The following is a 27,086-nucleotide window of genomic DNA, read 5'->3' on the forward strand; positions in this document are numbered from 1 at the left end:
CGGGAGACTCTAGCGGCTCTGGACAGGCGGGAGACTCTAGCGGCTCTGGACAGGCGGGAGACTCTAGCGGCTCTGGACAGGCGGGAGACTCTAGCGGCTCTGGACAGGCGGGAGACTCTAGCGGCTCTGGACAGGCGGGAGACTCTAGCGGCTCTGGACAGGCGGGAGACTCTAGCGGCTCTGGACAGGCGGGAGACTCTAGCGGCTCTGGACAGGCGGGAGACTCTAGCGGCTCTGGACAGGCGGGAGACTCTAGCGGCTCTGGACAGGCGGGAGACTCTAGCGGCTCTGGAAAGGCGGGAGACTCTAGCGGCTCTGGAAAGGCGGGAGACTCTAGCGGCTCTGGAAAGGAGGGAGACTCTAGCGGCTCTGGACAGACGGGAGACTCTAGCGGCTCTGGACAGACGGGAGACTCTAGCGGCTCTGGAGAGACGGGAGACTCTAGCAGCTCTGGAGAGACGGGAGACTCTAGCAGCTCTGGAGAGACGGGAGACTCTAGCAGCTCTGGAGAGACGGGAGACTCTAGCAGCTCTGGAGAGACGGAGACTCTAGCAGCTCTGGAGAGACGGGAGACTCTAGCAGCTCTGGAGAGACGGGAGAGTCTAGCAGCTCTGGAGAGACGGGAGAGTCTAGCAGCTCTGGAGAGATGGGAGAATCTGGCGGCGCTGGAGAGACGGGAGAATCTGGCGGCGCTGGAGAGGAGGAAAGCTCTAGCAGCGCTGGACAGGCAGGAGCACCTGTAGCAAAAGGACGGAGAGACAGCCTGGTGCGGGGGGCTGCCACCGGAGGGCTGGTGCGTGGCGGTGGCACTGGATGGACCGGACCGTGAAGGCGTACTGGAGATCTTGAGAGCAGGGCTGGCACCATCCGCCCTGGCTGGATCTTCACCCTAGCCCGGCAGATGTGGGGTGCTGGGATGTAGCGCACCGGGCTAAGTACGCGTACTGGGGACACCGTGCTTTCCACCGCATAACATGGTGCCTGACCAGTACAACGCCCGCCACAGTTAGCATGGCTAGGAGCACTGTAGCGCTGAGATGGCACAGGACGTGCAGGGCTAGGAAGGTGCACAGGAGGCCTGGTGCGTGAGGCTGGCACAGTCTTAACCAGACGGCTAGCACGCACCTCAGGATGAGTGCTGTGCATACTGCGCCAAACCAACAGCTCTCTCTCCTCCAGTTTCATCAACAACTCCTCGAATGTCTCATAATCTCCCCTCCGTTCACTCTCCTCCAATCTGTCCAACAACTCCTCGACAATCTCAGACTCACCCCTCAACTTCGCAGACTGCTCCATTACCACCCTGACCGGCTCTGGTTTCCTCCTTGGCTTCTTACGGAAAACAGGGGGAGTCGGCTCATGCCTTACTCCTGACTCTGCCACACTCTCCCTGTGCCCCCCCCCCAATACATTTTTGGGGCTGCCTCTCGGGCTTCCAGCCGCTCTGCCGTGCTAGCTCCTCATAATGCCGCCTCTCTGCTTTTGCTGCCTCCAGCTCTGCTTTGGGGCGGCGATATTCCCCTGGCTCTGCGCAGGATCCTTTTCTGTCCAACTCGTCCTCCCATGTCCATTCCTCCTTCTTGCGCTGCTCCTGCTGCCGCTGCCTGTTAAATCAAATCAAATCAAATCAAATTTTATTTGTCACATACACATGGTTAGCAGATGTTAATGCGAGTGTAGCGAAATGCTTGTGCTTCTAGTTCCGACAATGCAGTAATAACGAACAAGTAATCTAACTAACAATTCCAAAAAAAAAACTACTGTCTTATACACAGTGTAAGGGGATAAAGAATATGTACATAAGGATATATGAATGAGTGATGGTACAGAGCAGCATAGGCAAGATACAGTAGATGATATCGAGTACAGTATATACATATGAGATGAGTATGTAAACCAAGTGGCATAGTTAAAGTGGCTAGTGATACATGTATTACATAAGGATGCAGTCGATGATATAGAGTACAGTATCTACGTATGCATATGAGATGAATAATGTAGGGTAAGTAACATTATATAAGGTAGCATTGTTTAAAGTGGCTAGTGATATATTTACATCATTTCCCATCAATTCCCATGATTAAAGTGGCTGGAGTAGAGTCAGTGTCATTGACAGTGTGTTGGCAGTAGCCACTCAATGTTAGTGGTGGCTGTTTAACAGTCTGATGGCCTTGAGATAGAAGCTGTTTTTCAGTCTCTCGGTCCCAGCTTTGATGCACCTGTACTGACCTCGCCTTCTGGATGACAGCGGGGTGAACAGGCAGTGGCTCGGGTGGTTGATGTCCTTGATGATCTTTATGGCCTTCCTGTAGCATCGGGTGGTGTAGGTGTCCTGGAGGGCAGGTAGTTTGCCCCCGGTGATGCGTTGTGCAGACCTCACTACCCTCTGGAGAGCCTTACGGTTGAGGGCGGTGCAGTTGCCATACCAGGCGGTGATACAGCCCGCCAGGATGCTCTCGATTGTGCATCTGTAGAAGTTTGTGAGTGCTTTTGGTGACAAGCCGAATTTCTTCAGCCTCCTGAGGTTGAAGAGGCGCTGCTGCGCCTTCCTCACGATGCTGTCTGTGTGAGTGGACCAATTCAGTTTGTCTGTGATGTGTATGCCGAGGAACTTAAAACTTGCTACCCTCTCCACTACTGTTCCATCGATGTGGATGGGGGTGTTCCCTCTGCTGTTTCCTGAAGTCCACAATCATCTCCTTAGTTTTGTTGACGTTGAGTGTGAGGTTATTTTCCTGACACCACACTCCGAGGGCCCTCACCTCCTCCCTGTAGGCCGTCTCGTCGTTGTTGGTGATCAAGCCTACCACTGTTGTGTCGTCCGCAAACTAAGTTGAAGTTTAGTGAGTGTTTTGTTCTAAATACAATGCTTTTAGTTTTAGAAATATTTAGGGTTAACTTATTCCTTGTCACCCACTCTGAAACTAATTGCAGCTCTTTGTTGAGTGTTGGTAATTTCAGTCCCTGTAGTAGCTGATGTGTATAGTGTTGAGTCATCCGCATACATAGAAACTCTAGCTTTATTCAAAATCAGTGGCTTGTCATTAGTAAAAAATAAAAAATGCAAGGGGACTAAACAGCTACCCTGGGGAATTCCTGATTCTAACTGGATTATATTTGATAGGCTTCCATTAAAGAACACTCTCTGTGTTCTGTTAGACAAGTAACTCTTTATCCACATTAGAGCATGGGGTGTAAAGCCATAACACAAGTTTTTCCAGCAGCAGACTATGATCAATGTCAAAAGCTGCACTGAAGTCTAACAAGACTACCCCACAATCATTTTATAAATCAATTTCCCTCAGCCAATCATCAGTCATTTGTGACCCTCTCTGCCTAGTCATCGCCATTTTACCTGCTGTTGTTGTCTCACCTGTTGTTTTAGCTAGCTCTCCCAATCAACACCTGAGATTACTTTATGCCTCGCTGTATGTCTCTCTCAAATGTCAATATGCCTTGTATACTTTTGTTCAGGTTAGTTATCATTGTTTTAGTTTACAATGAAGCCCCTAGTTCCACTCTTCATACCTCTGATACTTCCTTTGTCCCACCTCCCACACATGCGGTGACCTCACCCATTACAACCAGCATGTCCAGAGATTTGTCCACAACCTCTCTTATCATCACCCAGTGCCTGGGCTTACCTCCGCTGTACCCGCACCCCACCATACCCCTGTCTGCGCATTATGCCCTGAATATACTCTACCATGCCCAAAAATCTGCTCCTTTTATTCTTTATCCCCAACCAGTAGGCGACCAGTTTTGATAGCCTTTAGCCGCACCCTCATACTACTCCTCCTCTGTTCCGCGGATGATGTGGAGGTAAACCCAGGCCCTGCATGTCCCCAGGCACCCTCATTTGTTGACTTCTGTGATCGAAAAAGCCTTGGTTTCACGCATGTCAACTTTTGCACACAATGTATATAGACTCTTTTTTTCTACTGTGTTATTGACTTGTTTATTGTTTACTCAATGTGCAACTGTGTTGTTGTCTGTTCACACTGCTATGCTTTATCTTGGCCAGGTCGCAGTTGCACATGGAGTAGCCTACCTGGTTAAATAAAGGTGAAATAAATCAATAAAAAGTGAAGTGCTTGTTGAATGTCCTTCCCTATTAGCATGCTGAAATTCTGTTACAATGCTATTTTACAGTAAACAAATTGCTATCTGGTCAAACATCATTTTTCCCCAGAAGTTTACTAAGGGTTGGTAACAGGCTGATTGGTCGGCTATTTGAGCCAATGAAGGGGGCTTTACTATTTTTGGGTAGCGGAATGACTTTAGCTTCCCTCCAGGCCTAAGGGCACACGCTCTCTAGTAGGCTTAAATTGAAGATGTGGCAAACAGGAGTGGCAATATCATCTGCTATTATCCTCAGTATTTTTCCATCTAGATTGTCAGACCCTGGTGGCTTGACAGGTGCAGTGGTGATTTTAGCATGTAAATATTGGTGGGGCAAAAAATAAGCCACAACACTAAACAAACAATACATTAATTGCACTATAACACTGCTACGCCTGGCAGTGAAACAGTTCATTCAGCTTCATTTACTGCCTTTACAAAAAAATATAGCTGATATGGCTGACTTGCTTAAACAAATGTGGTTTCTACTGACAATTGAGATGTACAAACTATGGCATAAGGGGGTGACAAGCGAATAAGAGGCAATCCTGAATTTTGATTAAGACATTAAGAGCGAGCAAGTGTGAATATAACTATTTGTTCAGCACATTTGAAATGGACAGCAACAGAATTCAGAACATTGGCAGTTCTTAGTGTTCTCCCTGTACAGCAAATCAGAACCGTAGGATAAATAAAGGGGGCATATAAGCAGACAATGAAAGCTCTTACAATATTCGATGATTACATTTCTTAACAGGTTATAGGCTACATTTGAGCCACCAAGTCAGAACAGTAGGTGAAATGAAGAGGTGAAAATAGTATTACTTTCTTAGCTACAGTATACACATCTCCCTGGCATATTACATCATTTATCCAGCAGCAGCATTCATGACATGTTTGGACTCACCTTGTTGTGCTGTGCTCACTTGGAACAGGAAGGTGGTGCCGTGGTCCAAATGTTGTCAAACTTTGTCATCAGTCTGGCATTCTTTGGATTTATATGGTGCTTTCAAAACAACTGGGAACTTTAAAAAAAGGTTGAATCATGGTGATGCTGTAGAAAGTGGCGCGAGTTGGATGAAAGTTCAAAATGTATTGGCAGTTAGCCAATGATTCCTTCCAAACCACTCGTTGTTGAATTTGTGATTTCCAACTTGTTGTGGAATGTTTATGTCCTTTGGCCGATGAGCACTGATACATTTTATCTGTAATTTCTCTTCATATGACAAGGATTAAAAAGGATTTGTCAGTAGATTGTCAACTTGATTCATGATGACTGCTAGCTAAGATCTTGAAAGTATGATGTTGACATGATCAGTCCAATCAAAGCTACTGTAGATATAACGTGATTTGTCGTAATTTTATCTGTGGCCAAAGACCTTGAGGCTTCATGGATGGGACCTTCTAATGTAACTCCATGGCAGCACCCAAGGGGCTAGAATTCTAGAGCTCTACCCTTAGACTTGGTGGTGACGTAGTGTCCCCATGAGTGACAGAACACTGAGCCAATCACGGTGCATCGCTCTGTGAGTGCTCGACTTTGTTAAGGACGATCTGACGGAAAAGTGTTTGTTCACATCCATCTATGTCAACATTTGTAATTGAAGCAGAACTTTGGCCGTCATTGTAAATAAGAATATGTTCTTTAACTGACTTGCCTAGTTAAAACATTTAAAAAAAACTTTGTACCAGGATTTTTATATACAGCATAAAACATTACTCACTCCAAGTTTTTAGTATATGTTTTTTGAAACAGAATTGTCCAGCCCATTGGGTATCTCACTACACCCCCGTATGCCATGTCTTGAAATAAGCAGACAGGTGGATTAAAAGTACGTTTGCATTGTAATACTTCTGACAGACAACTTTCTAGCTCCACCCATAACTTTTGGACTTTAATAGCATTCCCAAAGCATGGATTATTGAGTCATTAGTTTTACACTTAAGGCATGACTCTGCCGTTTTGCTGGAGCTCTATCAGAGTGACCATCGGGTTCTTGGTCACCTCCCAGATCAAGGCCATTCTCCCCCGATTGCTCAGATTGGAAGTATCTTGGTGGTTCCAAACGTCTTCCATTTAAGAATAGAGGCCACTGTGTTCTTGGAGACCTTCAATGCTGCAGAAATGTGACTCAACACAATCCTGTCTAAGGACAATTCTTCTACCACATGGCTTGGTTTTTGCTCTGACATGCACTGTCAACTGTGGGACCTTATATAGACAGGTGTGTGCCTTTCCAAATCATGTCCAATCAATTGCTTTTACCACAGGTGGACTCCAATCAAGTTGTAGAAACAAGGATGATAAATGGAAAGAGGATGCACCTGATCTCAATTTCAAGTCTCATAGCAAGGGGTCTGAATACTTATGTAAATCTGTTGCTTATTTTTGCAAACATTTGCAAACATTTTTAAAAACCCATTTTCCCTTTGTCATTATGGGATATTTTGTGCAGATTGAGGTAAATGTTTTATTTAATCAATTTTAGAATATGGCTGTAACGTAAGTAAATGTGGAAAAGGTTAAGGGGTCTGAATTATTTCCAAATGCACCGTACATTTATGGTTTCATAAGGCTCTGTTTGTAGGGAGTGATATTGACTCTTGTAGATTACGTTTCATTTTTCCCCCATATTGTTATAGTGTTCTTAGCTTTGTCCCTTAAATAGACACAAAAATATTCTGGGGATGAGCAGGCGCATCTTCAATGTATACCAATTGTTCCTCTTTAGTGCATTTAACTATATGTCGCAAGTAAAAACCTTGGGTAGCAAGTTGATACAATTCCAAGTATGTAAGGTTAAAACCACCTTCAGATTGAAGATGTAAAACTTTCCTTTTATTTGCCCTTATAAAGTCTTATGGCAGAGTAAAAACATAAATTGGTATTACCGAAAATAAATGCAAAAACTTTGTCAGTCATGCCATTCTAAAGAGGTTATTCTACCTGTAAGATTTATGGGAAGATTATTCCATTTAATTAGATATGCTTTCATATTGTTGAGTTATGGAGTAAAGTTATCTTTATATATTTATTTATCACTTAAGAATATTTATTTTTGTGGTCCACTAAAAGGATTGCAGTAGATCGTGAGTTATTCATCTTTTTGCTATTAACATTATTTCAATTTTATCCACTAATTTTATATCCGGAAATATTTTTTAGCAAAGGGGCATTGACTTTTCAATATTGGTCATGTCATATATAATCAGGAGATCATCTGCAAATAAGTTTAATTTACCTGTTAGGTTTGGGTCCTGTCTAATTACTTCTGCAAACAGTTCAATTGCCAGTGCAACATCCCTGTCTAGTGCCCTTTTCCAAAGCAATTTCATCAGATGTATTATTTGTGTATATTTTTGCTAATATTGTTTATATTATTTATTATTTCAGCTGGAAAGTTGAAAGCCTCAAGTTTTGAATAAAAGAAAAAAGCCATTCAAGACGGTCGAAGCCTTTTCGGCATCAACAGCCATTATCGATAAATCTGTCTATTTTTTATAAACCATGTGCTATGTATCAAGTCTGGTAAGACTTGCCATTCTATTGCTTATAAACTTTATTATTTTATCACAATTTATTAAACTTATGGGTCTACAATCAGCAAGGGACTCCAGATTTTCCTGGTTTTAGTAAAACTGAAATAACTGTTTGATACATTGAACTAGGAAGTACTGAATTGGGTAATTTGTGTAAATAGGGGTGCTACGGTCTCTAAATGTTGAATAGAATTCTATGTGAAAGCCATGCATTCCTGGTGCCTTTCTCCATGTGAATGTTTTAACAGTATCGAACATTTCTTCTTGGGTGATCGTTTTTTTTGTGATTATTTTTTGTGTGCTGATAATTGAGTTGAGTCTAAGAAGGCTATAGGATCTGTCCAACTTTCATAGAAGTTTTTTAAATTGTCATTAAATCTCGTTGTTTCTAACTACCGCTGTTGTATCTTTATTTTTCTAAATGAATACTGGTTTAGCATGTATTCGTTGTGTGAGATCTGGAAGATGCTTTATTTGAATTTAACCTGTAGTTGTTGGCTCTCTTCAAAAGTAAAAGATGGTAATTATGTGATTTCTCTAAGTGCTTTTTTCTTATTTATCAGATTGAACTTTTGCTGAGTATAACATTATCATTCCCCTAATGTACACCTTGAAAGGCATCCCAAAATATCAGGGGTCATATTCTCAGTCCTCTTTGTCTACATTAGTGTTGCACAGTTAAGAACAAATTAACCCGGCCGACGCTGGGCCAATTCTGCGCCGCCCTATGGGACTCCCACTCATGGATGATGTGATACAGCCTGGAATCGAACCAGGGTCTGTAGTGACACCTCTAGCACTGAGATGCAGTGCCTTAGACCGCTGCCCCACTTCTGATCCTGGTATACCTGTACCACAGTAATATCACGCTACCAAAATGTCATGTTAGTTATGATACCAAGATTTTAGAATACAGTAGTACCGTTTATGATACTACATATGATACTTTTTCAGCCCTGCCGATCTAAAGAATGTTTATAAGTTGTTTATAAAAACAATAGGTTAAAAGGTTAAACGGTAAATAAAAAAATTAAAAAACATTACTGGAAAAGCCTTTTTCTTTCTATTGGGATTCACGCATTTTATATAATATAATTTCACAAACAATGTCACAGGCCATTTTAAACAAATCCTGGGTCACTAACATGATTTGAAAACAAAGTTATTTTCTAAAAAGGTATACACCTATCTGAGGTCCCACTGTCTATATGAGGTCCCAAAAACAAGCCATGAGGTCGAAGGAATTGTCCGTAGAGCTTCGAAACAGGAGTGTGTCGACGCACAGATATGTCTGCAGCATTGAAGGTCCCCAAGACCACAGTGCCCGCCTTCATTCATAAACGGAAGAATCAGGCCATTATGGTAGTGGCCAGACAGAAGCCACTCAGTAAAAGGCACATGAAAGTCTGCTTGGAATTTGCCAAAAAGGCACCTAAAGGACTCTGACCATTAGAAACAAGATTCTCTGGTCTGATGAAACCAAGATTGAACTCTTTGGCCTGAATGCCAAGCGTCACATCTAGAGGAAACCAGGCATCGCTCATCACCTGGCCAACACCATCCCTACAGTGAAACATGGTGTAATAAAACCTGTTTTTGCTTTGTCATTATGGGGTATTGTGTTTACAAGTTTAGATAGCTGGCTAGACTAAATTGACCAATCCATTTGGTTTAGCTGACATGGCTGATTGACTGTCAGTGACTGACAAGAGAGAAACACCTGATGGACAACCAAATTTTGAAATTGCATACAGCCTGGGTGTGTATGCAAATGTCCGAGTAAATGGGGACTCGGACAGTTCCAAAGAATTATTCATTTTTTTTTATATATACTGGGTCGAGGGCACCCTGCTGCCCTAAGCGACCAATAAGGTCATTTATTCCTGCCTTACTTCATTGTTAAATTAGAGTCATGAGTCACCAGACCTGATCACAGAGATGCTAAATCTACTCTAAAATTTGAGGTATTGGTGCCTCTACAGCCCGAATGGGCCACTTTGATGTGAGTGGGTGCCACAAAAAAATGTAACTCATGAGGGGCCCTAAGCAAAAAAAATGTTGGGCACCTGGCACGCAAAACATTTTAGCAGCCCACCCCCCTCTTGAGGACAAAAAAAGTTTTAGAGTACATTTCCTGTAGTACATATTTTGCCATAGGGCGTAGAGAAAATGTTGCAGTTTTAAAGCGAGTTTTCTGCAATTCTACACGTTGCCATGGGGTGGAGAGAAACATTTGCAGTTTTGAACCCCGAGAGTCCCCACCCCCCAACATTTTTGTTTGTTTGGAAATTGATCGCAGATGCCCATCCAGGCTTTAGGGCATTTCAGACAGCTGAAGAATGTGTTTTATGATTGATTACATTTAGCTTCTTGTGTATATTGTATTTTGATGTGTAGTGTGTTATACAGGGCTTAAGACAAATACCTTTGTCTCAACTTTGACTTCATCCAAATAAAAAAATAAAATGCCAAAATGAACATGTTATTCACTACAAACTGTTGCAGTACTAGGAGTGGGTCTAAAGAGCTTTTCCAAAGTAATGCATATTGGTGCATTCCTAGTACATGACATTTACTCACAAATTACTGCCAATAGCTTAGTGTTATGGAATGTGCTGCATGCATATAGTAAAGATGCTATATACTTTATAGTGCATTATATAATGTACAAATTAAATGAGATGTCACTGTACTGGGAGTGGGTCTAAAAAAAAACTAAAGAAAGTAATGTGTTTTCAATGTAAATTGTCAGCAGAGGGCACCAAATACCCATGTAGGTGGACAGGAAAGAGTAAAAAAAAAAAAACCTTTATCAAACCATATCACTGAAGTTCAGCGCTATAGTGCGATTTCCAATAGCGCTAACTTATGCAGTCTCCACGAACATGAAAAGATTACCTTTAAATTTCAATCATGCTATAACGCTGATCTTCGGCGCAACCGATTCAATCCAGCCCTAAAATAATGTCATCACTCAAAGGTTTGACCACAACCACAGTCTCATTCAAGGTAAGAAAATCAAAGATCAATTGTCAATAAGAAACAGATAGTGTGACAAATACAACATGATCTTATAGGGTAATCAATTTTTTGTATATTGCAAAAAAATCAGCAGGGAATATCTCTACATCTCAACCACGTGTTTGCCATGCAAGGCTTAACTGTAATTGATTTGCAGACAAACTTAATGTACATTTTCCATTTCACATTGGGAACTTTAACATTTCTCTAGTTTCCCACAGCAAGGAAACCACCGTAACACCAGTTTCAAAAATTGTTAAAAAACGATGAACGAAAACCTGGCATTCAAATTGTACATTTTATGATGCTGTTTTACAGAAAAATCGACATTTCAATAACCAAACACGGTAATTGGACAAAGTTAGAGATTTTCCAGTACTTATGACAGTAGCCAAAAGTAGTCCCCGAAAATTGCGTACTACGTCACATACAGTGCATTCGGAAAGTTCAGATCCTTGACTTTTTCCACATTGTTAACTTTATAGCCTTGATCTAAAATGGATTAAATAGTATTCCCCCCTCATCAATCTACAGATGAGGGGGGAATCAATCTAGAACTCCAATTGCTAGGGTGCTGGCCCATATGGGGGAACATGTAAGGAAAATGGTGCAGCACACCTTCAAGAAAAGTCGCTTTCAAACTAAGGATTACGTGGCTAATTGTGGTAAGAAAGTATTCTTCTCATATATATTATGCATGATCTACACATTGACACATCCAGCCCAAAGCGGGAGGTTAAAAAAATAATTTCCTAGTACCGGATCTCTTTAAGGAATTGGGAAGTCTAGCATTGACATACCATACAAATTTCCAATGCTAAACGTGGAAGGTGTTAACAATATCAAATGACAGCAAGTGTTCTGCAACAGATTTTCAGGGATGACTCAAACCTTTCATTGAAGGCAGAATGGCATCTTATGCAAGGCTGAAAGAGAGAAATAATGTTATATTAGAAATGGTGCTGCAGCAGTATAGCATTTTATCTGCACTGGTAATTGAATGTCTGAAAGTCTCCATCAGCATCTTAATGTTATTTTATAACTTCCCATTGAAAAACGATATCCCAAGTATAAATGCAGTATTGTATACACACTTAAGAGTAACTGACACTTTGACCTACTGTGCAGAAATGAAACAAACCGATAATGTCTAATAATCTGTCAAAAATATAACATTTGCCATTTATGCTTCAAAACCAAATTGGAGATTTAAAACTAGGTTCCATCACGCGCCTAGTAAGTTTGTTAGCAGAATTATATGGATGCAGTCACTGCATGATTAATAAAATTCACTAATAAATCACTAGGTAGTAAAAAAAAATTCTATCAGGTTGTACATCACAGCTAGCACATTTTCTGCTGCTTCCAGCCATTCAGATGATGCACCGTTTCAGTTTCACTCAATATCCTGGACAAAAACAGATGAAAAAAGCAGTGATTGGGAATCAACACAGTCAGTCTTGCTATGCAATACGTGACTAAGGCTATAGCTCAGGAGTTCCTAACCTAGGGTGCGCCAACGTTTTGTGGGGCGGGTCGAGTCCTTCCTTGATTTGAGGGGTAAAAAATATATACTTTACAGTTCGCGATTGTTTATACTGATCTAAAACAATGCATAAATACGTTATGCTTTATGCTAGAAAAAAGCTGTAAAATGCCAGGGGAAGACACTACTGATGAACATGGAAATATATTTGATTTGTCTCCATGACAATTAGAAGCTGAGCTACAACCTTCTATAGAAGGAGCCAAAGAAATTGGACTTTGCTTGGGAAGTAATCTTATACAATGTGTGACTGTCCCCATCAATTCATCAAATCACTTTCTGTAAAAGAGAATATGTATAAAAACGAAATCAAGCTGGTGTTGTATTTAATATAGGTAGGGTGTTACGTGACACGACAAACAATGGAAGTTATGTAAGAAAAAAAACAGCAGTTAACAAATCCGTTTTCACTAAAATGTCAATGTGGTTGTCAAAATACATAAATAGTAAGTGACAGTTGTTTCCCATTAATAAAAACTATAATACTGGTATGATATTTACGCAATATGAGCCAAATGTAAAGTAAGTGCTGCGCAAAGAACGTTAATCTGCGGGACAGCCCTTTTTGTCAAACCCGCGGTCTTCATATTTGCTCTTTGCGAAGGGTATTCCTCATCAGTAAGACTGATGTGACCCTGTATCGCCAAGAAGTATGGGAAAGTCCTGAGGGTGTTTCATGGCCATCGGATATCTTTTGACTGGAATCATTCCGATTTTTCAGAGACACGAAAAAAACAGCAGCAGTTACAAAGTAAAGCTTCGTCCAAATTCACGTTTCACAGTGACTATCTGGTGTGACCACCATTTGCCTCATGCAGCGCGACATCTCTGCATAGAGTTTATCAGGCTGTGGAATGTTGTCCCACTCCTCTTCAATGGCTGGGCGAAGTTGCTGGATAGTGTCGGGAACTGGAATACGCTGTCAATCCAGAGCATCCTGAACTTGCTGAATGGGTGACATGTCTGGTGAGTATGCAGGCCATGGAAGAACTGGGACATTTCTCAGCTTCCAGGAATTGTGTACTGATCCCAGCATTGCCATGCTGAAACATGAGGTGGATGAATGGCGCGACAATGGGCATCAGGATCGTCACGGTAGGCCTGTGCATTCAAATTGCAATCGATAAAATGCAATAGTGTTCATTGTTCGTAGCTCATGCCTGCCCATACCATAACCCCACAGACACCATGAGGGACACTGTTCACAACACTGACATAGGCAAGCTGCTCTCCCACACAATACCATACACATGGTCTGCGGTTGAGGCCAGTTGGAAATACTGCCAAATTCTATAAATCGAGGTTGGAGGCAGCTTATTATAGAGAAAGTAACATTCACTTCTCTGGCAATAGCTCTGGTGGACATTCCTGTAGTCAGCATGCCAATTGCACACTCCCTCAAAACTTGAGACATCTGTAGCATTGTGTTGCGTGACCTTTTATTGTTCCGAGCACAAGGTGCACCTGTGTAACGATGCTGTTTAATCAGCTTCTTGATATGCCATACCTGTCAGGTGGATGATTATCTTGGAAAATGAGAAATGCTCACTAACAGGGATGTAAAACAAATGTGTGCACATTTTAGAGAAATACGCTTTTTGAAGCATATGGAACATTTCTGGGATCTTTTATTTCAGCTCATGTTGCGGTTATTTTTTTGTTCAGTATAGAATTTTCACAAATTCCAGACTCCACGTAATTTCTAAACATCCTATGAATTTATAAAAACAGGAAAAGTAGCGCATCTATATGCTTACTGGTCACACAATGTGTAATTCTTCCCGGGGGTGTATATCAGGGATACTCAACTACTATTTGAGAAGGTCCGGTCACAACAAATTTCCTAGGTGGCAAAGGTCTGGATGGATATTGTAATTTATCGGTGTAGTAACAAACACCCACATCGCAAACCTCACCCCTCGTTGGCAGAGTAAACATTGTGTGCCATTTTAAAGCTAATTTTCTGAGATTCTACACATTTTGCCATGTCTTGTGTGTTCATATGATACCCGAGTGACTCAACAAAATTAAAAATGGGGTCCACTTTGGGTCAAGGCCCCTGGACACAATCCGGCCATGATGAACTAAAGTTTAGATAGATAGCTGGTTAGCCTAATTTACCTAACATGGATTAATAGTTAATCAACTGGATATTTCTGATAGAGATCTAAGGTCTTTCAGTGAATGGGCAGAGAAACTGGGGCTGCAGGTAGCCTAGTGGTTAGAGCGTTAGACTAGTAACCGAAAGGCTCTCTCTGATTTGGTCCTGCCGTACATACCTATATGTACGCTACGGTCACAAGACGCAGGCCTCCTAATTGCCCCTAGAATTTCTAAGCAAACAGCTGGAGGCAGGGCTTTCTCCTACAGAGCTCAATTTTTATGGAATGGTCTGCCAACCCATGTGAAAGACGCAGACTTGGTCTCAACCTTTAAGTCTTTACTGGAGACACATCTCTTCAGTGGGTCATATGATTGAGTGTAGTCTGGCCCAGGAGTGTGAAGGTGAACCGAAAGGCTCTGGAACAACGAACCACCCTTGCCATCTCTGCCTGCCCGTTTCCCCTCTTTCCCCTGGAATTCTCTGCCTCTAACCCTATTACAGGGGCTGAGTCACTTGCTTACTGGTGCTCTTTCATGCCGTCCCTAGGAGGGGTGCGTCACTTGAGTGGGTTGAGTCACTGATGTAATCTTCTGGTCTGGGTTGGCGCCCCCCCTTCGGTTGTGCCATTGCGGAGATCTTTTTTGTGGTCTATACTCGGCCTTGTCTCAGGATGGTAAGTTGGTGGTTGAAGATATCCCTCTGACCCCTCCTGTCTCAGCCTCCAGTATTTATGCTGCGGTAGTTTGTGTCGGTGGGCTAGGGTCAGTTTGATATATCTGGAGTACTTCTCCTGTCTTATCTGGTGTCCTTAGTGAATTTAAGTATGGTCTCTCTAATTCTCTCTTTCGGAGGACCTGAGCTCTAGGACCATGCCTTAGGACTACCTGGCATGATGACTCCTTGCTGTCCCCAGTCCACCTGGCCATGCTGCTGCTCCAGTTTCAACTGTTCGGCCTGCGGCTATGGAATACTGACCTGTTCACCAGACGTGCTGTTTTCAACTCTCTAGAGACAGCAGGAGTGGTAGAGATACTCTTAATGATCGGCTATGAAAAGCCAACTGACATTTACTCCTGAGGTGCTGACTTGCTGCACCCTTGACAACTACTGTGGTTATTATTATCCGACCACCCTGGTCATTTATGAACATTTGAACATCTTGGCCATGTTCTGTTATAATCTCCACCCGGCACAGCCAGAAGAGGACTGGCCACCCCTCATAGCCTGGTTCCTCTAGGTTTCTTCCTAGGTTTTGGCCTTTCTAGAGTTTTTCCTAGCCACCGTGCTTCTACACCTGCATTGCTTGCTGTTTGGGGTTTTAGGCTGGGTTTCTGTACAGCACTTTGAGATATCAGCTGATGTACGAAGGGCTATATAAATAAATTTGATTTGATCGAATCCCCGAGCTGACAAGGTAAAAATTGTCTTTCTGCCCAAACAAGGCAGTTAACCCACTAGGGTTCCTAGGCAGTCATTGTCAATAAGAATTTGTTCTTAACTGACTTGCCTAGTTAATTCTGAAAAATACCTCCCCAAAAACCAACAAAGGTGATTTGTTACGTCATGAGCCGCAACCCAGAAATGTTTGGCCTACAACCCCATTTTGATATCAGAAAATGTTAATGTGCTCAAAGGTCATGAAGTTACTGGATGTTTCTGCAGTTCCTCAACTTCGAAGTGCAGCCATCGCCTGCATTGTGGGAGGCTCTATTGTCAACCAATCATTAGGTTGTTTTTGTTTGACCCACACAAACGTGACCAAAGATGTGACTGAAACAGGAACCAACTTTTCTGCAATTCATGTATACAATGGATATGGATTTTTTGTTGTTGTAGGATACACACATATGATTTCAGTTAGTCTGTTATGGAGGATAGAGCTATATGCTTTTATATAATTAAACTTTTAGAAAACAATGGCACTACTTTGACACTGCCATGTTGATCTGAGCCTTGCCGTTTGAAAAACACAACAGTGGCCGACTATGTTGTCGCAGATGCACCTCCCCCGACTTCACTCATTTACTTTCGTCTAGTTGGCTGAGTTCGCCTAACAAGTCGAAAGCCCTCATTGTCAGGTAAATCACATAAGATGTGAAAAGGAGGCTGTATGGCAACTTTAATAGCCTAGTCAGAAAATAGATTCAGACTAGTGTTGAACACAGCTGAACGTGAGCAAATTGCTCATGGTTTTATGAAAGTCGGATCTCTAAAGGGATGAAAGCAGGGGCCTCAAACATACAGCCCCAAGGGCCAAATTCTGCTTCAAAAACAAAAAGCCACGCGCTGTGACATAAGACGACTTCGCATTATAAATGGATGGAGTGGCTATGCCTGTCTCTCGGGCTCAATCTTAACCCTGCCTTTTCAGGTCATACATAGATTTTTTTTAGTGGAAAAAGGAAATGAAGCAACCTCTAGATGATGCCTAACATTTGTGAGTTCTCATGGTGTCAGAAGTGATCAGTCACCTGTCAATTAGAGAGTCTCTCATCGTGGTAGCGATTGCACTGGGCTGCGCCTCGCTCAGTCTGAACACACTCTCGATGACGGACAGCTCTGTGCTGGTGGTGTCCAGTCCAGTGAAGGCACACCAGTCATTTACCACCATCCCTGCGGCGATGACCTCGCTACCACGGTTCACTGTTCCAGCCTGTGGAGTGCCAGAGAGGGGGAGATTTGGCAACAACTCAGCAACAACTTGATGCAATGTGCCCCCCTGGGCACTTAAGTAGATCAAAAACAAAAATTTAAACAATATGGAGAAATTTCCACTTTGCCTATCAGAGGGCAAGGTAGATCTATTACCACATTGCTTATGTGTATCAGATTGATTCAGATCCACATGAGCCTTGCAGTCGGGGCTAGGGAAAATGTAGAAATGAGCATAAACACCACTATGACAACTACTTCTCACCACCAGAGGCACTTGGAGTAAGGAGGAGAGCTCATCCTGGTCTTCTATGGAGGTTTTGGGGTGTACCAGTCCCCCCTGATTGCTGAAGGCACAGTAGCTCCCCACTAGAACTTGCTCTGCTACTGTCTGACGGAACACCTCCACCTTCAGACTGTCTGCCAGGATCTCCTCAGTCTCCTAAACAAACATGGGAAGTGTGTTTAACATCCCCTACATCAGACAACGTACTAGGGATGAGCATGAAAAAAATAATTTAAAGGAAATTTGTCTATTGAAATGAATTATGCCCTTATCTATGGACTAAGGCACGGTCAAAGGTACTGCATCGTAGTGTTGCGGCATCAATACAGCCTGGGGTTCGATCCCAGGCTGTGTCGTTCCCGGGAGTCCGACAGCGAGGTGAAAAATTGGCCCAGCATCATCCGTGTTAGGGGAGGGTTTGGCCAGGGTGGCTTTACTTGGCTCATCGCGCTCTAGCGACTCCTTGTCGCGGGCCAGTGCGCTTGCAGGCTGATTACGGTCGTCAGTTGAACGATGCAGCTGGATTACGGGTTAAGAAAGTGCTTGTTAAGAAGCGTGGCTTGGCGGGTCATGTTTCCGAGGACACATGACTTGACCTTCACCTCTCCCGAGCCCATTGGGGAGTTGCAGCGATGACAAGATCGTAATCACAAAATTGAGGAGGAAAAAAAGGGGGTAAAAATTTTAAAAATACAACTAATCAAAAACAACAAAGCTAGGGGCGTGGATCAGAAAACCAGTCAGTATCTGGTGTGATACATCTTTGCATGGTTGATCAGGCTGTTGATTGTGGCCTGTTGTCCCACTCCTCTTCAATGGCTGTGCGAAGTTGCTGGATTTTGTCTGGAACTGGAACACGCTGTTGTACATGTCGATCCAGAGCATCCCAAAAATGCTCAATGGGTGATATGTCTGGTGTGTATGCATGCCCATGGAAGAACTGGGAGATTTTCAGCTTCCACAAATTGTGTACAGATCCTTGCGTCACGCTGAAGCATGAGGCGATGGCAGTGGATGAATGGCATGACAATGAGTCTCAGGATCGTCACGGTATCTCTGCGCATTCAAATATCCATCGATAAATGCCAATTGTGTTCATTGTCCGTGGCTTATGCCTGCCCTTACATTAACCGCACCACCACGGGGCACATGGTTCACAACATTGACGTCAGCAAACCGCTCGCCCACACACCATACACGCTGTCTGCCATCTGCCCAGTACAGTTGAAACCAGGGTTCATCCATGAAGACTACACTTCTCCAGCATGCCAGTAGCCATCGAAGGTAAGCATTTGCCCACTGAAGTCGGTTATGACCCCGAACTGCAGTCAGGTCAAGTCCCTGGTGAGGAAGGGCGAGCACGCAGCTGAGCTTCCCTAAGATGGCTTCTGACAGTTTGCGCAGAAATTGTTTGGTTGTGCAAACACTTAGTTTCATCAGCTGTCCGGTTGGCTGGTCTCAGACAATTCCGAAGGTGAAGGTGGTGGTCCTGGGCTGGCGTGGTTACACATGGTCTGCGGTTGAGGCCGGTTGGACGTACTGCCAAATTCTCTAAAACGATGTTGAGGCAGCTTATGGTAGAGAAGTGAACATTCAATTCTTTATCAAGAGCTCTGATGGACATTCCTGCAGTCCAATTGCACGCTCCCTCAAAACTTGAGACATCTGTGGCATTGTGTTGTGACAAAGCAGCGCATTTGTGAGTGGCCTTTTATTGTCCACGGCACAAGGTACACCTGTGTAATGATCATGCTGTTTTAATCAGCTTCTTGATATGCCACACCTGTCGGGTGGATGGATTATCAAGGGAAAAGGAGAAATGCTCACTAACAGGGATGTAAACAATTGTGCAAAAAAATTTTGAAATAAGCTCTTTGTGCATATGGAAAATGGCTGGGATCTTTTATTTCAGCTCATGAAACCAACACTTTACATGTGTTTATTTTAGTTTGGTGTAGTTGGCAATTTAGCAGTCTTATGGCTTGTGGATAGATGTTCAGGAGCCTGTTGGTGTCAGACTTGATGCACCAGCACCGCTTGCTGTGCGGGGGCAGAGAACAGTCAGTCTGTGGCTTGGGTGAGTGGAGTCTAGCGATTTTCCAGGCCTTCCTTTCAAACCGCCTGATATTGAGGTCCTTGACGGCAGGGAGCTCGGCCCCAATGATGTAGTGGGCTTGGGAGTGGGTCTAGGGTAGTGTTTCCAAACTCGTTTTCGTTTTTGTCTTAACAGTAAAGAGCTGATTCAAATTATCAAAGCGAGATGATTAGTTGAATCAGCTACGTAAAAACAAACGTGCACCCCTTGGGGTCCCGAGGACAGTTTTGGAAACCCTGGTCTAGGGTACTTCCTGTTTGAACTTCTGCTTGTAAACAGGAACCATGAGTACAGAGTCGTGATCTAATTTGCAGAATAGGGGACGAGGTAGGGCCTTGTATGCTTGCTTGAGGGTAGAATAACTGATCTAGGACTTTATTGCCCCTAGTACCGAGGGAGACGCATGATGTCCAACTTCCATCAACACGTCTTAATGACGCAGAATTATTATTATTATTTTATTTATTTTTAAATCGCCGGCAACCAGAAAAGCGGCCTCTGGATGTAAGTTCTCCTGCTTGTTTATAGCCTTGTATAGTTCGTTAAGTAGCAGCTTATTATTTTTATTGTCCAGGGATGGAATGTATACAACAGTCACGATAACAGCTGAAAACTCCCTTCGGAAGTAGAAGGGTCGGCATTTGAACATGTATTCCAAGTCGGTGAAAAATGAGTCGGCTCTTCCACCGCGCTCAAGTCAGCACACCAGTTGTTGATGAACTCCTCCCCCTCAATTTCCTTAACTCCCCTGTCCTGTCCACATGGTGAATAAAGAATCCATCGAATTGGATAGCCATGGGGTGTATCTTGTCCGAGAGCCATGTTTCATAAAAGCAGAGAATATTGCAGTTTCGAGAGTCCCGTCGGTAGCAAATCCACGATCGGAGGTCACCCATCTTATTATCAAGTGACTGTACATTAGCCAGTAGAATTGAAGGAAGAGGTGGCTGGTTTTCCCGTCTACTTAATCTTGCCAGAATCCCCCCCGCCCTTGCCTCTAACGCCAGCGTTTAGTCTTGGGTAGCCTGAAAATTGGATTGTAATTATAGAAAGAGCCCAGGGCAGATGAGTCGAAGTTGAAATTGAGGTAAGTAAACCATCATCTTACTCTACATAGGCAAGATATTACCAGGCTATATTATCACATGCTGTCAAAAGGAAGCATTCTGCGACAGGGACAGTAGTGACAGCAAATTAATTTGTTGACAATTATGTTTGGGGCAGCCTAGTGGTTAGAGCGTTGGACTAGTAACCGGAAGGTTGCAAGTTCAAACCCCCGAGCTGACAAGGTACAAATCTGTCGTTCTGCCCCTGAACCCACTGTTCCTAGGCAGTCATTGAAAATAATAATTTGTTCTTAACTGACTTGCCTAGTTAAATAAAGGTAAAAAAAAATGTTTGCAAAACAGTGCTACAAGTTTCCTTTTGACAATTGAGTTCATGAACTTTGTTCAGCTGAGAACAAACGTGCCTATCCAGTCTGCCGTGGCTCCCTTCGCCACGCTAATCGTGGGGGACAATTCTTTACGAACGCGTATCCAATCGCCTTGGTCCCAGGAACCTTAACAAAATCACAAGCTTCAATATGCCGCGGTTCACAGTGCGGTGGCAGAAAATGGTGGATCTCCCGGGTGAAGCTTCCGAGGTTACAACGCTTATGATGTAGAATTGCAGGCGCAATATGCTTCCATTTCAAAGTGATTTGGAGGCACAGCTGAAAGTGGACACACCGAATTAGAAAATAAAAGCAGTACTTTTTTCAACCCGTGAGAAATAAGTATGGCATGGGAAGAGGGTCAAATGCGCGTGAGAGTTGACAGCACTGCAATCATACATGACAAACAGAGGTATGAGGTGTTGTTTTTTTCTCACCCTGTCCAGATCAGGATGCACCAGGGCCACATAGTCATTACAGGCTATGACATTCCCCAGTGCTGAGAGCCGCTCCTCGACCCTCTGGATCTTCACAGTGTCTGGAAGACAATTCCTAATGTGCTGCAGCTCCTGGTCAGTAGTGTTGTTGGGCACCAGGAGTCCATGACGATTCCCTGAATAGCAAATTTATTGTGGAAGTAGTTGATCAGGGTTAGCTGGGCTAAGTGCAAAATTGTTTACAATTTAGCACATTTGTTGTGACAGTCAATTATCCAAATAATTTTCAAAAAATAGAAAGCGCAGTATTGGTCTTACATAAAGCATAATTGAGTATTCCACTCTCCTGTTGAACTGATGACATTGCTTTGTGTTTCTTTGTGCACTTGCACAAAGCCTAGCTTTTGACCTACAGAGCTATACTCACCCACACACATTCTTCCAATTATCCGACATCCTGCTATTGAGGCATGTACAACTGGGATGGTTTCTGACAACTCACCTTCAAAGACACTGAAAACATAGATTTCATGTTACCATGACAGCAATAGAGCCCCACAGTGGAGGTGTCAATACTCATAAAACCTAGCGGTCAAACAAGGGAAATGGTTAAAATCATTTTTCACCATACGGGATTTTGGAAAATTAAAATAAGGGCTGTGTTCTGTATAGGCTTACCCTGGCGTGACATTTTTATAACCATGTAAATCTCTCTCTGACAAGGTCACTTTTACCTTTAAGTAACATTACATATTTCATACAGAAATTCTTACCTTTGTCTTGACAATTGGAACCATTTCCCTGATTGACCGCTAGGGTATTGTGACTCATACTGTGGTACTCTATGCTCATTTATAACAACATTCCCTGGAGAAAGCTGACAATACTGTATGTAAGCTTTCAATACAATTTTACTTGTCCATTTATTATGGAATTTACTCTTATGCTCTGTCCTCTTGATCAAGACAGGTGAGTGTCCACCGCAGTGCTGATTCATGAGCATGACTCAGAAATCAAGTGTGCTTTGAATGACACCCAACTCAAGTTGCGACAGTGCAGTAATATCTAACACACAAAACTAAGTAAAGAGATGGAATAAGAATATATACATATAAATATATGGATGAGCGATATAAAATCTGTCCTTCTGCCCCTGAACAAGGCAGTTAACCCACTGTTCCCCAGTAAACCGTCTTTGTAAATAAGATTTTGTTCTTAACTGACTTGCCTAGTTAAATAAAGGTTACATTAAATATATACTTTTAAATGTAAGTGCTTTAATATGTTTGGACCCTAGGAAAAGTAGCTAATGAGGACCCCTAATAAATACAAACACTGGTGCCTTTCTATTCGAAAATTAGGTTAGTATCGTCAAGGTTGGTTGAAAATAAATGTACCATCTCAAGCTAGTTAGCTATGCCGCTGGAAGTTCGATCTGATCAGCTAACGTTAACTAGCAAGCAACGTCTGGAAAATATGCAACATATCTTACCTATAGAAATTCTCTGACCCACCAATTGCAACTAGGCAATATGTGTTTGTTAATTTGGCGAAGCAGCCTATTTCGTTGTTCTTCTCGAAAGATGCCCTGACAGCCATGTTGAAGTTCACAGTTGAGGAAGAACTTACCTGAAACAAAATAAAATACCCGTTAATATTACACCATTCCTACCTTGTTACCGTTAGCTGACTATCAATTAGTTACTTCTAGCCAAGCCTAGCTACTCAGTTAACTCTCATCTCAGTTAGCCCAATTTGCTGATTATAATATGTACTGTAGAGTATCCAAAGATTATACAACAGCTACAAACACATGACAACTACCACCCCATAATTGAAAAAAATGAAGACGCAATGCATATGGCTAACGTTAGTAAATCTAGCTAGTGGAGTGGAAATTGCCTCAAGTTTACAAGTTCAGTAACGTTAACTGAACTCATTTTCAAGAAAATCCAAGACCACGGGCTGGTTCCCATACACACTATAGTTATTGAGCTACGTTTGAATGTTTACCAGATCTGTTTGACATATTGGATTAGCTATGCAAATAACAATAACTTCACCTACTCAAGGTTTGTGGCCTCAGCAAACGTGGACTTCTTATTTTTCCTCACACGTGTTCACTTCCTCGTCAACGTCATGACGTAAACCCCCAACACCCGACGCAAGCCATGTGTGTTATGGGTGTAAGATGGCACAGTGATGCCATCTGTTGGTAAATGTTCATTACTGCAACTCTTGTGTTTTACCGGGGTGCTTGAGATACCCGGATGTGTTGTCATGTACTGAACAAGACTGGTTACTCGCATCAATGCCTCTGTCTCGTCATTTAACATTCAAACATGGTGTCAGAGTCGGATAACTAACCATGCTTTCCACAAATTAGAGTCACATGCTCTGGTTTACAAACAAATGCTTATTTGTGTAAAATTTAGCCTGGAATTGGCCTTAAGCTAGAGTGAGTTTGCTAGTTAGCTTCAGTGTTGTTAGCACTGGTTAGACATGGCAGCGAACATTCCCCCTCGCTCTGTTATGAAGCTCAGCGGGGATTGGAGCACGAACTGGGATACGTTTAGAGGTGAATGGGAGGACTATGCGCTAGCAACGGGACTTCTGGAAAAGGAAGATGAGGTAGTGGCTGCCACTTTAAGGACTATAATGGGAACTGAATGCCGACACTTATACAAACACAACCTGAACCTAACAGCAGCACAGCTGAGGGCACCCGCAGACTTTTGCTGAGAGAACGTGACCTGACGCTGGCCTTGGCAGTGGAGACATGCCGTGCAGCAGAGCTTACTGATATACGGATGAGATCCATGGAGCTAGAAAGGCAACATACAGACAATGTCAATGCTACATTCAGGCAGCCAGTAAAGAAATTCCCCTTTGCCACAGCTAATGCTAATACTACAGCCAACTCTGCAGTAGACAACCCCAATACATGCCGATATTGTGGCATTTCTCATGGACGAGGAAAAGAACACTGCCCAGCCTATGGAAAAATATGCAAATCCTGTGGTACAGCTAATCACTTCGCAAGGGTCTGCATGAAAAGTAAGAGAAAGGAGGGTAAAGTGCACTCCATTGAAACAAACACAGATGAAGGGAACGGCAGCACAGAGGATGTACATTCTAGCGAGTGCATAGGGGCAGTGAGGGCAAAAGGACAAAAGTGGTTTGTCACTCTGCTACTTAATAATAAACCACAGCAATGCCAGCTAGATTCAGGGGCCACATGCAACGTTATGAGCCTTAAAGACAAAAGGAGGCTCGCGCCCAGAGACAAACTCACACAGAGTAGCACCAAGCTGAAACTGTATTCAGGCCAGTTCATGACCTCTTTAGGCCTGTTTGTGACAGAGTGTGTTTTACGTGGCCAGAAATACACCCTTGAGTTTGAAATAGTTGAGGCTAGTCAACAGCCATTACTGTCAGGTTCTACATGCGAGCGCCTTGGACTTATTAACTTCTCCATCCCAGCTGATCTTAACATTATAGACAAAATCCAGGCTGGGCCCCTGAGCAAGGAGACACTCCTAAGCAAGTACCATGATGTCTTCAACGCACCGGTCGAGTCAGTTCCTGGGGAAGTCCACTTTGAGTTGGACGCAGCAATCCAGCCTGTACAGTGTGCACCCTGCAATGTACCAGTGGCCATGAAAGCAGCTACGAAGGCTCAGCTTGACAAATACGAAGCAGATGGCCACATCATATCCGTCACCGAGCCTACGGACTGGATAAGTAATATGGTTATCGTCAAGAAACCAGACAAGCTACGGATATGCATTGATCCTAAACACCTCAATCGGGCTCTGCGACGTTCACATTACATTATGCCCACGTTGGAGGATGTTCTTTACAAGCTTCCAAAGGCCAGAGTCTTCAGAGAGCTCGACGAGCCCAGCAGCTACATGACCACCTTTTGGACACCCTGGGGCAGGAAGAGGTGGTTGAAGCTTCCGTTTGGTGTCTCTGTGGCTCCAGAGGTGTATCAGCGGAAACAGCATGAGCTGTTGATGGGACTCAGTGGCGTGGAACCCATAGCAGATGACATCCTCGTAGTGGGCTGTGGGGAAAGTGATGAGGAGGCAGAATGTGACCATGACGCCAAGCTGCTGGCCCTGATGGTCAGATGCAGACAGGTCAAGCTAAGGCTAAGCATAAAAAAGCTTCAGTTTAAAGTGCCAGAGGTCCGCTTTCATGGGCACATCTTGTCCTCCACCAGATTGAAGGTGGATCCTGAAAAAGTGAAGGCTGTCTTGGAAATGCCCCACCCATCTGACGTGAAGGGAGTGCAGCGCTTTGTCGGATTCGTCACCTACCTGGCCAAATTCCTACCGCGGCTCTCTGAAGTGTGTGAGCCACTGAGGAGGCTCATGGACAAGGACACCATCTGGCATTGGCTCCCAAAACATGACGCAGCGGTGAGGGAAATAAAACAACTGGTCACCCAGACACCTGTACTGCGATACTACAATGTGTCAAAACCTGTCACGATTCAGAGTGACTCAAGCCAGTATGGACTTGGCTGTTGCCTCATGCAGGAGGGCCAGCCTGTGGCTTTCGCCTCTAGGGCACTCACCCCAACAGAGCAGAACTATGCCCAGATAGAGGAGTGCCTCAGCATTGTGTTTGCATGCCAACGCTTCCACCACTACCTGTACGGGCGCAACAATATTACTGCAGAGACAGATCACAAGCCCCTTATTGCTATATTCAGCAAGCCCCTCCTGAATGCCCCAAAACGACTCCAGAGCATGCTACTGGCCCTACAAAACTACAACCTCAAGGTGGTGTATAAGCCAGGGCCAGAGATGTATGTGAGTGACACGCTCAGCAGGGCTACTGCATCAGGCACTCACACACGCTCCATGCATGAACAACACGCAGTGTGCAGCTTACAAACAGAGCAAGTGGATGTTGAACACATCAACCAGGCTGACTACCTTAATGTTACGGACCAGCGCCTTACACAAATCAGACAGCACACAGACAGGGACGGGCAACTCCAGGCATTGAGGTCTGTGATTCTGATGGGCTGGCCTGACTGCAGGGAAGAAACTGCTTTAGCCGCCAGAGAATATTGGCCAGTCAAAGAGGAGCTCAGTGTTCAAAACGGAGTAATATTCAAGAGTCAGAGAGTAGTTATTCCCCGGTCTCTGCGCCCTGAGATGTTGGCACGCGTGCACTCAAGTCACATAGGAGGTGAGGCCTGTTACAGACAAGCACGTGACACACTGTATTGGCCAGAAATGCAGAGTGAAATCAAAGACTATGTCAGTAAATGCACAATCTGCAATGAATATGCCATTGAGCAACAGAGAGAGACGATGATGTCCCACGAGCTACCGATGCGCCCCTGGCAGATAGTAAGTCTAGATCTCTTCCAGCACAGTGGCAAAGACTTTCTGCTGGTAGTCGATCATTACTCAGACTTTTGGGAGATCGACCTCCTCCCCGACCTCTCAGCAGAGACAACGATCAAACGCTGCAAGGCTCAGTTTGCCCGCTATGGCCAGCCAGATAGGGTAATTTCAGACAATGGACCCCAATTCTCCGGAGTTGAGTTCTGAAAATTTGCTGCAGGATGGGAATTCGAGCACGTCACTTCATCACCACGACACCCAAAAGCTAATGGGAAGGCGGAGTCCGCAGTAAAAATCGCAAAGAACCTCTGCAAAAAGGCTCTGCGAGAGGGCCTGGAAAGCAATCCTGCAGTGGCGCAATACCCCGACAGAAGGCATGGACAGCAGCCCGGCACAGCGCCTCATGGCACGGCGCTTAAAAGCAGCTCTGCCAGTAGCCAGCACTCTCCTGGAGCCATGTGTGGTGACAGACGTGCCGA

At 43.8% G+C, this 27,086-nt stretch overlaps 1 protein-coding gene across 4 annotated transcripts; it reads right to left on the reverse strand.

Annotated features, from left to right (window-relative positions):
• Window positions 1-10,731: 10,731 nt before the first annotated feature.
• LOC112254128 (eukaryotic translation initiation factor 6) lies at window positions 10,732-23,437 on the reverse strand. Of its 4 annotated transcripts, none has more exons than XM_024426393.2 (7): window positions 23,306-23,437; window positions 22,731-22,867; window positions 21,741-21,751; window positions 21,239-21,414; window positions 17,251-17,427; window positions 16,805-16,986; window positions 10,732-11,609 (listed from the first exon to the last, which is right to left on the reverse strand). In XM_024426393.2, the coding sequence occupies exons 2-7, from the start codon at window positions 22,835-22,837 to the stop codon at window positions 11,600-11,602; spliced, it is 663 nt and encodes a 220-aa protein (XP_024282161.1). In that variant the 5' UTR covers window positions 22,838-22,867; window positions 23,306-23,437; the 3' UTR covers window positions 10,732-11,599. The 4 variants fall into 4 exon arrangements, with proteins under 4 accessions (XP_024282161.1, XP_024282158.1, XP_024282159.1 ...); XM_024426390.2 differs by having other exon boundaries at window positions 21,666-21,751; XM_024426391.2 differs by lacking the exon at window positions 23,306-23,437 and adding an exon at window positions 23,252-23,290 and having other exon boundaries at window positions 21,666-21,751.
• Between the last annotated feature and the right edge of the window lie 3,649 nt (window positions 23,438-27,086).

The sequence above is a fragment of the Oncorhynchus tshawytscha genome, linkage group LG07 (assembly GCF_018296145.1).
Source record: "Oncorhynchus tshawytscha isolate Ot180627B linkage group LG07, Otsh_v2.0, whole genome shotgun sequence".
In the NCBI taxonomy this organism is placed as follows: domain Eukaryota; kingdom Metazoa; phylum Chordata; class Actinopteri; order Salmoniformes; family Salmonidae; genus Oncorhynchus; species Oncorhynchus tshawytscha.